A 12,284-nucleotide genomic window follows, 5' to 3' on the forward strand; every position below is an offset into this window, starting at 1 on the left:
CCCCACCCTCACACACACACTGTACCCCATCCAACTCCCCACCCTCACACACACTGTACCCCATCCAACTCCCCACCCTCACACACACTGTACCCCATCCAACTCCCCACCCTCACACACACTGTACCCCATCCAACTCCCCACCCTCACACACACTGTACACCATCCAACTCCCCATCCTCACACACACTGTACCCCATCCAACTCCCCACCCTCACACACACTGTACCCCATCCAACTCCCCACCCTCACACACACTGTACCCCATCCAACTCCCCACCCTCACACACACTGTACCCCATCCAACTCCCCACCCTCACACACACTGTACCCCATCCAACTCCCCACCCTCACACACACACTGTACCCCATCCAACTCCCCACCCTCACACACACTGTACCCCATCCAACTCCCCACCCTCACACACACTGTACCCCATCCAACTCCCCACCCTCACACACACTGTACCCCATCCAACTCCCCACCCTCACACACACTGTACCCCGTCCAACTCCCCACCCTCACACACACTGTACCCCGTCCAACTCCCCACCCTCACACACACTGTACCCCGTCCAACTCCCCACCCTCACACACACTGTACCCCGTCCACAACTCCCCACCCTCACACACACTGTACCCCATCCAACTCCCCACCCTCACACACACTGTACCCCATCCAACTCCCCACCCTCACACACACTGTACCCCATCCAACTCCCCACCCTCACACACCCTGTACCCCGTCCAACTCCCCACCCTCACACACACTGTACCCCGTCCAACTCCCCACCCTCACACACACTGTACCCCATCCAACTCCCCACCCTCACACACACTGTACCCCATCCAACTCCCCACCCTCACACACACTGTACCCCATCCAACTCCACACCCTCACACACACTGTACCCCATCCAACTCCACACCCTCACACACACTGTACCCCATCCAACTCCCCACCCTCACACACACTGTACCCCATCCAACTCCCCACCCTCACACACACTGTACCCCATCCAACTCCCCACCCTCACACACACTGTACCCCATCCAACTCGGCACCCTCACACACACTGTACCCCATCCAACTCCCCACCCTCACACACACTGTACCCCATCCAACTCCCCACCCTCACACTCACTCTACCCCAGCCAACTCCCCACCCTCACACACACTGTACCCCATCCAACTCCCCACCCTCACACACACTGTACCCCATCCAACTCCCCACCCTCACACACACTGTACCCCATCCAACTCCCCACCCTCACACACACTGTACCCCATCCAACTCCCCACCCTCACACACACTGTACCCCATCCAACTCCCCACCCTCACATACACTGTACCCCATCCAACTCCCCACCCTCACACTCACTCTACCCCATCCAACTCCCCACCCTCACACACACTGTACCCCATCCAACTCCCCACCCTCACACACACTGTACCCCATCCAACTCCCCACCCTCACACACACTGTACCCCATCCAACTCCCCACCCTCACACACACTGTACCCCATCCAACTCCCCACCCTCACACACACTGTACCCCATCCAACTCCCCACCCTCACACACACTGTACCCCATCCAACTCCCCACCCTCACACACACTGTACCCCATCCAACTCCCCACCCTCACACACACTGTACCCCATCCAACTCCCCACTCTCACACACACTGTACCCCATCCAACTCCCCACCCTCACACACACTGTACCCCATCCAACTCCCCACCCTCACACACGCTGTACACCATCCAACTCCCCACTCTCACACACACTGTACCCCATCCAACTCCCCACCCTCACACACACTGTCCCCCATCCAACTCCCCACCCTGACACACACTGTACCCCATCCAACTCCCCACCCCCACACACACTGTACCCCATCCAACTCCCCACCCTCACACACACTGTACCCCATCCAACTCCCCACCCTCACACACACTGTACCCCATCCAACTCCCCACCCTCACACACACTGTACCCCATCCAACTCCCCACCCTCACACACACACTGTACCCCATCCAACTCCCCACCCTCACACACACTGTACCCCATCCAACTCCCCACCCTCACACACACTGTACCCCATCCAACTCCCCACCCTCACACACACTGTACCCCATCCAACTCCCCACCCTCACACACACTGTACCCCATCCAACTCCCCACCCCCGCACACACTGTACCCTATCCAACTCCCCACCCTCACACACACTGTACCCCATCCAACTCCCCACCCTCACACACACTGTACCCCATCCAACTCCCCACCCTCACACACACTGTACCCCATCCAACTCCCCAACCTCACACACACTGTACCCCATCTAACTCCCCACCCTCACACACACTGTACCCCATCCAACTCCCCACCCTCACACACACTGTACCCCATCCAACTCCCCACCCTCACACACACTCTATCCCATCCAACTCCCCACCCTCACACACACTGTACCCCATCCAACTCCCCACCCTCACACACACTGTACCCCATCCAACTCCCCACCCTCACACACACTCTATCCCATCCTACTCCCCACCCTCACACACACTGTACCCCATTCAACTCCCCACCCTCACACACACTGTACCCCATCCAACTCCCCACCCTCACACACACTGTACCCCATCCAACTCCCCACCCTCACACACACTCTATCCCATCCAACTCCCCACCCTCACACACACTGTACCCCATCCAACTCCCCACCCTCACACACACTGTACCCCATCCAACTCCCCACCCTCACACACACTGTACCCCATCCAACTCCCCACCCTGACACACACTGTACCCCATCCAACTCCCCACCCTCACACACACTGTACCCCATCCAACTCCCCACCCTCACACACACTGTACCCCATCCAACTCCCCACCCTCACACACACTGTACCCCATCCAACTCCCCACCCTCACACACACACTGTACCCCATCCAACTCCCCACCCTCACACACACTGTACCCCATCCAACCCCCCACCCTCACACACACTGTACCCCATCCAACTACCCACCCTCACAAACTGTACCCCATCCAACTCCCCACCCTCACCCACATTGTACCCCATCCAACTCCCCACCCTCACAAACTGTACCCCATCCAACTCCCCACCCTCACACACACTGTACCCCATCCAACTCCCCACCCTCACACACACTGTACCCCATCCAACTCCCCACCCTCACACACACTGTACCCCTTCCAACTCCGCACCCTCACACACACTGTACCCCATCCAATCCCCACCCTCACACACACTGTACCCCATCCATCTCCCCACCCTCACACACACTCTACCCCATCCAACTCCCCACCCTCACACACACTGTACCCCATCCAACTCCCCACCCTCACACACACTGCACCCATCCAACTCACCGCCCTCACACACACTGTACCCCATCCAACTCCCCACCCTCACACACACTGTACCCCATCCAACTCCCCACCCTCACACACACACTGTACCCCATCCAGCTCTCCCAGTTTATATTGAGACTCGTCTCCTCCCGTCTCAATTTAAGCCGGTTCTCCTCTTCCACTCATTGTGGGACTATTCTTCTCCCCCGTTGAATTTCTTGCTGACCTTTTCTTTCCCCATACCCAAAACACCACTCCCTGCTTCTACCCCCTTCCCTCTGCTGGTCTCTCACTGTTTACGCCATCTCTCTGGGGTTGTGCTGGTGTCCCACCAGAGAATCCCCACAGGTTTTCCAGGTGCTGGTATCTGTCAGAGGTTACTTGCTGGCCTGAGGTTTGATTGCACTTTTTTTTGCCTTGTACAGAGTGTTCATCCTCACCGCGATTGCTCAGTTGGCTTTGCTTGGCTGCACCTGGATATTTGGAATATTCCATTTCCAGGCCAGGACCATCGCACTGGCTTATATATTCACCTTAATCAACAGCTTCCAGGGCGCGCTCATTTTTATCCTGCACTGTGCCATCAACAAGCAGGTAAGGGTCATCGCACCATAGAAAGAAAGAAAGACTTGTATTTCTATATCATGTAGGGTGTTTCTGTGTGCCCCGTGTTTTTATGACTCTCCCTTGAGTCGACCCGTGCATTAAAAACTCCCCGGTTTGGGTTGTTTCCCTTGGATGGCAGGAGCTTTTGCCAATAGTCCCTGCCCAGCCTGTCGATTAGCGGGTAATCCCTCAGAGAGAGAGACTAAGGCCGAATAGGTCTTCTCCTGTGCCCAATACAAAAAGAAAAAACTGCAGATGTTGGAAATCTGAAATAGAAACAGAAAATGCTGGAAATACCCAGCAGGTCAGCCAGCATCTGTGGAAAGAGAAACAGAGTTAACGTTTCAGGTCGATGACCTTTCGTCAGAACTTTCTCCTATGCCCAATGCGCAGCATCCCCAGCGGGATTACTGTGTAACCCGGCCGTGACCAGATGCCACCCGGTTGGTCTTCCGAATTATAACGCGAACCACAAGCACCACAAACCCCAAGTTCGGACCCAAGGAGTTACTATGGATAGAGTATAATTGACTCAGACAAAATGAAAGGGTTCAGGTTGGTCAAAGATCGATTCCTCTTATTACACTCACAAAACGACAACCACATCTCCTCTTGCTTATGGCAGAACGAGTAGGTGACCGTGGACACTAGCTTATAACTTTAGACTAAAATACCCATCCTGTTGGTTATGCCTAACCAACCCCTTCCCAGAATCTAAGCCTAGATAATGGAAAAACCCTTCTAACTAAACCCCTCTCCCGGTTTGGTCAGAACCCACACTTGGAAGCCTCCTCACACACACACACCCATCCTAGCCTGCATCTTGGACACTTTCAGTTCCTCAGCAGCCAAACACATGGGCGGTCCTGGGGATTTCTAGAGGTGTATGCTGGATATAATTACCAGCCCTTGTCATTGATTCACGCGGTCCCAGCTCCGTTCGACTCCAGAGACAGAACCGTGCCTAACAGAGGCATGCGATGAGGCCTAGAGGGTTACGTTCAGGCAGAATGGCGAGGCGCTCACTTCGGGTGTTCGTGGCGAGTTGGCGGACACATAACTACGTGGAGAACCCCGTTACAGATGGTAGAGAAAAGCAAGCCCTGAATCCCCAACGTTCAGCATAGTTATACCCCGTATAATACACAAAACTAGCTGGGCAGTTCCTGGTTACCATGGTCGCAGAGATGCTAGTTGGTTTACCTGATGATGTCGCTTGTCCTGGATTGGTCATCTTGAAGAAAACAATGTTAGGCCATTATTGTAGATGAGCAGTACTCAAAGTGCTAACTGTTTGTTAAGTTCTTGACTGCTCCTTCATTGAGAGAGTCCAGAGGTGTTACTTTTGGCCTCCAAACCTCACTGTCCATCCAGACATCCCGGCTCCATGGAAAAAGGGTGGTTTTCCCCAAATCTCACAAGTTCGAATATGAGAAGGCTCCTGCCTTTCATGTCGTCAGCGTTGAGACTGGTCCCATGGCAACCCAAAAAGACAGACACTTCCTGCTATCTTCACAGAAACCAACAGGCAGTCCCTTTTAAAGTCCAAAAATCCAAACTCCATTTTGAAACGCAGACCACGCGCGTCTCCATTTTAAAAGTCCAAAAATCCTTCAGGCACATGCGCCCACTGATGTTGGCACCGGCCAAACCCTACAATCACCTTTCATGACCACCGGACGTTCCAAAGTGCTCCACAGCCAATGAAGCACTTTCTGAGGTGTAGTTATAGTTGTATTGTAGGAAACGCAGCAGCCAATTTGCGCACAGCAAGATCCCACAAACAGCAATGTGTTAATGACCTGATAATCTGTTTTAGTGATGTTGTTTGAGGGATAAATAGCAGGATTGCACTGGAGAGTCAACCTAGATTTTTGTGCTCAAGTCCCTGGAGTGGGACGTGAACCCACAACTTCTGACTCAGAGGCGAGGGCACTACCAACTGAGCCACAATTGACAGTTAACCGTGGGTCATCATAGCACTGAGTAATTCTCGATGTATGTAAAATAGCACTGAGTGTCCCAGCACTGACTGTGTGTGTAACAGGACTGAGTGTCCCAGCACTGACTGTGTGTGTAACAGGACTGAGTGTCCCAGCACTGACTGTGTGTGTAACAGGACTGAGTGTCCCAGCACTGACTGTGTGTGTAACAGGACTGAGTGTCCCAGCACTGACTGTGTGAGTAACAGGACTGAGTGTCCCAGCACTGACTGTGTGTGTAACAGGACTGAGTGTCCCAGCACTGACTGTGCGTGTGCAACAGGACTGAGTGTCCCAGCACTGACTGTGTGTGTGTAACAGGACTGAGTGTCCCAGCACTGACTGTGTGTGTAACAGGACTGAGTGTCCCAGCACTGACTGTGTGTGTAACAGGACTGAGTGTCCCAGCACTGACTGTGCGTGTGCAACAGGACTGAGTGTCCCAGCACTGACTGTGTGTGTAACAGGACTGAGTGTCCCAGCACTGACTGTGCGTGTGTAACAGGACTGAGTGTCCCAGCACTGACTGTGTGTGTAACAGGACTGAGTGTCCCAGCACTGACTGTGTGTGTAACAGGACTGAGTGTCCCAGCACTGACTGTGTGTGTGTGTAACAGGACTGAGTGTCCCAGCACTGACTGTGTGTAACAGGACTGAGTGTCCCAGCACTGACTGTGTGTGTAACAGGACTGAGTGTCCCAGCACTGACTGTGCGTGTGCAACAGGACTGAGTGTCCCAGCACTGACTGTGTGTGTAACAGGACTGAGTGTCCCAGCACTGACTGTGCGTGTGTAACAGGACTGAGTGTCCCAGCACTGACTGTGTGTGTAACAGGACTGAGTGTCCCAGCACTGACTGTGTGTGTAACAGGACTGAGTGTCCCAGCACTGACTGTGTGTGTGTGTAACAGGACTGAGTGTCCCAGCACTGACTGTGTGTAACAGGACTGAGTGTCCCAGCACTGACTGTGTGTGTAACAGGACTGAGTGTCCCAGCACTGACTGTGTGTGTGTAACAGGACTGAGTGTCCCAGCACTGACTGTGTGTAACAGGACTGAGTGTCCCAGCACTGACTGTGTGTGTAACAGGACTGTGTGTCCCAGCACTGACTGTGTGTGTGTGTGTAACAGGACTGAGTGTCCCAGCACTGACTGTGTGTAACAGGACTGAGTGTCCCAGCACTGACTGTGTGTGTAACAGGACTGAGTGTCCCAGCACTGACTGTGTGTGTAACAGGACTGAGTGTCCCAGCACTGACTGTGTGTGTAACAGGACTGTGTGTCCCAGCACTGACTGTGTGTGTAACAGGACTGTGTGTCCCAGCACTGACTGTGTGTGTAACAGGACTGAGTGTCCCAGCACTGACTGTGCGTGTAACAGGACTGAGTGTCCCAGCACTGACTGTGCGTGTAACAGGACTGAGTGTCCCAGCACTGACTGTGTGTGTAACAGGACTGAGTGTCCCAGCACTGACTGTGCGTGTAATAGCACTGAGTGTCCCAGCACTGACTGTGTGTGTAACAGGACTGAGTGTCCCAGCACTGACTGTGTGTGTAACAGGACTGAGTGTCCCAGCACTGACTGTGTGTGTAACAGGACTGAGTGTCCCAGCACTGACTGTGTGTGTAACAGGACTGAGTGTCCCAGCACTGTCTGTGTGTGTGTGTAACAGGACTGAGTGTCCCAGCACTGACTGTGTGTGTAACAGGACTGAGTGTCCCAGCACTGACTGTGTGTGTAACAGGACTGAGTGTCCCAGCACTGACTGTGTGTGTAACAGGACTGAGTGTCCCAGCACTGACTGTGTGTGTAACAGGACTGAGTGCCCCAGCAGTGACTGTGTGTGTAACAGGACTGAGTGTCCCAGCACTGACTGTGTGTGTGTAACAGGACTGTGTGTCCCAGCACTGACTGTGCGTGTGTAACAGGACTGAGTGTCCCAGCACTGACTGTGTGTGTGTAACAGGACTGAGTGTCCCAGCACTGACTGTGTGTGTGTAACAGGACTGAGTGTCCCAGCACTGACTGTGTGTGTAACAGGACTGAGTGTCCCAGCACTGACTGTGTGTGTAACAGGACTGAGTGTCCCAGCACTGACTGTGTGTGTAACAGGACTGAGTGTCCCAGCACTGACTGTGTGTGTAACAGGACTGAGTGCCCCAGCAGTGACTGTGTGTGTAACAGGACTGAGTGTCCCAGCACTGACTGTGTGTGTGTAACAGGACTGTGTGTCCCAGCACTGACTGTGCGTGTGTAACAGGACTGAGTGTCCCAGCACTGACTGTGTGTGTGTAACAGGACTGAGTGTCCCAGCACTGACTGTGTGTGTGTAACAGGACTGAGTGTCCCAGCACTGACTGTGTGTGTAACAGGACTGAGTGTCCCAGCACTGACTGTGTGTGTGTGTAACAGGACTGAGTGTCCCAGCACTGACTGTGTGTGTAACAGGACTGTGTGTCCCAGCACTGACTGTGTGTGTAACAGGACTGAGTGTCCCAGCACTGACTGTGCGTGTGTAACAGGACTGAGTGTCCCAGCACTGACTGTGTGTGTAACAGGACTGAGTGTCCCAGCACTGACTGTGTGTGTAACAGGACTGAGTGTCCCAGCACTGACTGTGCGTGTGTAACAGGACTGAGTGTCCCAGCACTGACTGTGTGTGTAACAGGACAGAGTGTCCCAGCACTGACTGTGTGTGTAACAGGACTGAGTGTCCCAGCACTGACTGTGCGTGTGTAACAGGACTGAGTGTCCCAGCACTGACTGTGTGTGTAACAGGACTGAGTGTCCCAGCACTGACTGTGCGTGTGTAACAGGACTGACTGTCCCAGCACTGACTGTGTGTGTAACAGGACTGAGTGTCCCAGCACTGACTGTGTGTGTGTAACAGGACTGAGTGTCCCAGCACTGACTGTGTGTGTAACAGGACTGAGTGTCCCAGTGCTGACTGTGTGTGTAACAGGACTGAGTGTCCCAGCACTGACTGTGTGTGTAACAGGACTGAGTGTCCCAGCACTGACTGTGTGTGTAACAGGACTGAGTGTCCCAGCACTGACTGTGTGTGTAACAGGACTGAGTGTCCCAGCACTGACTGTGTGTGTGTGTAACAGGACTGAGTGTCCCAGCACTGACTGTGTATGTAACAGGACTGAGTGTCCCAGCACTGACTGTGTGTAACAGGACTGAGTGTCCCAGCACTGACTGTGTGTGTAACAGGACTGAGTGTCCCAGCACTGACTGTGTGTGTGTGTAACAGGACTGAGTGTCCCAGCACTGACTGTGTGTGTAGCAGGACTGAGTGTCCCAACACTGACTGTGTGTGTGTGTAACAGGACTGAGTGTCCCAGCACTGACTGTGTGTAACAGGACTGAGTGTCCCAGCACTGACTGTGTGTAACAGGACTGAGTGTCCCAGCACTGACTGTGTGTGTGTAACAGGACTGAGTGTCCCAGCACTGACTGTGTGTAACAGGACTGAGTGTCCCAGCACTGACTGTGTGTGTGTAACAGGACTGAGTGTCCCAGCACTGACTGTGTGTGTGTAACAGGACTGAGTGTCTCAGCACTGACTGTGTGTATAACAGGACTGAGTGTCTCAGCACTGACATTGTGTGTAACAGGATTGAGTGTCCCAGCACTGACTGTGTGTATAACAGGACTGAGTGTCCCAGCACTGACTGTGTGTGTAACAGGACTGAGTGTCTCAGCACTGACTTTGTGTGTAACAGGACTGAGTGTCCCAGCATTGACTGTGTGTATAAGAGGGAAGAAGCAGTTAATGTGTTTGGGTGGCACCGCAATATATGCAGCTCACTTGTTGTGCGTGTTCCCCTTTGTGTATGACAGGTTCGAGACGAATACCGGAGGTGGATTGCAAGGTTCTGCATTACAATGAAGATACCAAAATACTTGATCTTCTCCGAATCCTCCAGGCCCTCCTCCTCGAGCCACGTTGCAGCTTCTAGCACCTCGGTGTAACACATCAAACCAAAGTAATTATCAATGTGGGGTTGGAGGTGCGGGTTCATGGTCAAATGCCTGTCGAGCTCCTCGGAGAGGTTTTGCCTCACCTCTAGCTTTGATCAAGAATTAGTTAAAGAATACCTCTTTAACAGTGAAAGCATGCTTAAGATCCTAATGCATGTGTTCAGTGACCAGTCACCTCCCAGGCAGGAATGTGGTTTGAACCCAATGCTGCATCTAGTCTCCCAAATCATATCCCATTGGCTTATGATTTCTTGGGAATGAACTGGCCATATATCAACCCATGAATCAAACACCTTGTCATTTGTGTATGTTCCCGAGCATAGGAACAGAAAGAGGCCATTCAGCCCCTCGAGCCTGCTCCGCCATTCAAATGGACCATGGCTGATCTGTACCTCAACTCATAGGATGGATAGAGAGAATCTATTTCCGCTGGTTTGGGGAGTCTAGCCTAAAGATTAGAGCCAGACCTTTCAGGAGTGAAGTTCAGAAACACTTCTACACGCAAAGGGTGGGGGAAGTTTGGAACTCGCTTCCACAAACGGCAATTGATGCTCGGGATTAATTGTTAATTTTAAATCAGAGATTGATAGCTTTTTGTTACCCAAAGGTGTTAAGGGACATGGGGCAAAGGCGGGTACATGGAGTTAAGTCGCAGATCAATCTTGATCTCATTGAATGGTGGAACAGGTTCGAAGGGCTAAATGACCTCCTCTTGCTCCTATGTTCAGCTCCGTTTACCCGCCTATGCTCCATATCCCTCCCTCACCCCAACTTCCACGGCCTTTTGGGGGACAGAGTTCCAGATTTCCACTACCCCTTGTGTGAAAAAGTGCTTCCTGATTTCCCTCCGGAACAGCCTGGCTGTAATTTTAAGATGGTGTCCCCCTTGTTCTGGATTCCTCCCACCAGAGGAAATAGTCTCTCTTAATCTCGCCAATCGAATCCTTCTATGATTTTAAACACCTCGATCAGATCGCCCCTCAATCTTCTACACTCGAGGGAATTCAAGCCAGGCTTATGCAACCGGTCCTCATAAGTTAACCCTTTAAGCCCCGGTGCCATTCTGGTGAATCGGCACTGCTCCCCCGCCAAGGCCAATATATCCTTCATTAGTTGCGGTGCCCAGAACTGAACGCAGCGCTCCAGAGGGGGTCTGACCAAGGCTCTGTACAGCTCCCTCCCCTTTGTATTCCAAACCTCTTGTGATGAAGGCCAACATTCCATCAGCCTTTTTGATTTTTAGATTTGAGCTACCATGTCGCATTGAAACGCACGTTCCTTCATCCCCCCTTTTATTACATAAGAACATCAGACGTAGGAGCAGGAGTCGACCATTCGGCCCCTCGAGCCTGCTCCGCCATTCAATAAGATCGTGGCTGATCTGATCTTGGCCTCAACTCCACTTCCCTGCCCGCTCCCCGTAACCCTTGACCCCCTTACCATTCAAATATCTGTCTATCTCCACCTTAAATATATTCACTGACTCCGCCTCCACAGCTCTCTGGGGAAGAGAATTCCAAAGATTCACGGCCCTCTGAGACAAGAAATTCCTCCTCATTTCCGATTTAAAAGGGTTTCCCCTTATTCTGAAACTATGTCCCCTAGTTCTAGATTCCCCCACTAGGGGAAACATCTTCTCAGCATTTACCCTGTCGAGCCCCTTCAGAATTTTATACGTTTCAATAAGATCCCCTCTCATTCTTCTAAACGCCAATGAGTATAGGCCCAACCTGCTCAACCTTTCCTCATAAGACAACCCCTTCATCTCCGGAATCAACCTCGTGAACCTTCTCTGAACTGCCTCCAATGCAAGTATATCCTTCCTTAAATAAGGAGACCAAAACTGTACGCAGTACTCCAGGTGTGGTCTCACCAACACCCTGTACAGTTGTAGCAGGACTTCCCTACTTTTATACTCCATTCCCTTTGCAATAAAAGCCAACATTCCATTTGCCTTCCTGATTACTTGCTGTACCTGCACACTAATTTTGTGATTACTAACTGGAATCACTGCTCATATCACTCCTGGGTACTGTGAACACAATAATGATGCCCACAGCTACTCCAACTTATTTCAGATGCTAATTGTCAGTGTACCTGGCTGACAATTCCTTGACCCGGGCAGTCATATCTCCAAGCACCTCTGGGGATGCAGGAGGATGTAGATATGCCTCCAGCCTCGTTCAGCTTCCAAATCAAGAGGAGGTGTGGGGTTGGCCTTCCAAATCTTAGACACAAGCAACTCGGGTCCAAGTGCTACTGGCCGAGTCCCCAGGCACTCCGCTAATCCCACGGCTGAGATCGAACAGCGGGGTCTCC

The 12,284-nt window shown here is 52.5% G+C and overlaps 1 protein-coding gene across 2 annotated transcripts in view; it reads left to right on the top strand.

The window, feature by feature from the left end:
* Positions 1-12,284, top strand: part of LOC147097607 (adhesion G protein-coupled receptor E3-like) — a 113,146-nt gene that overhangs the window by 96,692 nt on the left and 4,170 nt on the right. For both annotated transcript variants that reach the window (XM_085971578.1, XM_085971577.1), the window contains 2 exons: positions 3,815-3,983; positions 9,825-9,970. In XM_085971578.1, coding sequence (XP_085827704.1) covers positions 3,815-3,983; positions 9,825-9,956 — 301 coding nt within the window. In that variant the 3' untranslated portion in view covers positions 9,957-9,970. The remainder of the gene's footprint in view (positions 1-3,814; positions 3,984-9,824; positions 9,971-12,284) is intronic.

This window comes from Somniosus microcephalus, chromosome 31 (assembly GCF_052327205.1).
Source record: "Somniosus microcephalus isolate GS21.2 chromosome 31, FLI_Smic_1.0, whole genome shotgun sequence".
In the NCBI taxonomy this organism is placed as follows: Eukaryota; Metazoa; Chordata; class Chondrichthyes; order Squaliformes; family Somniosidae; genus Somniosus; species Somniosus microcephalus.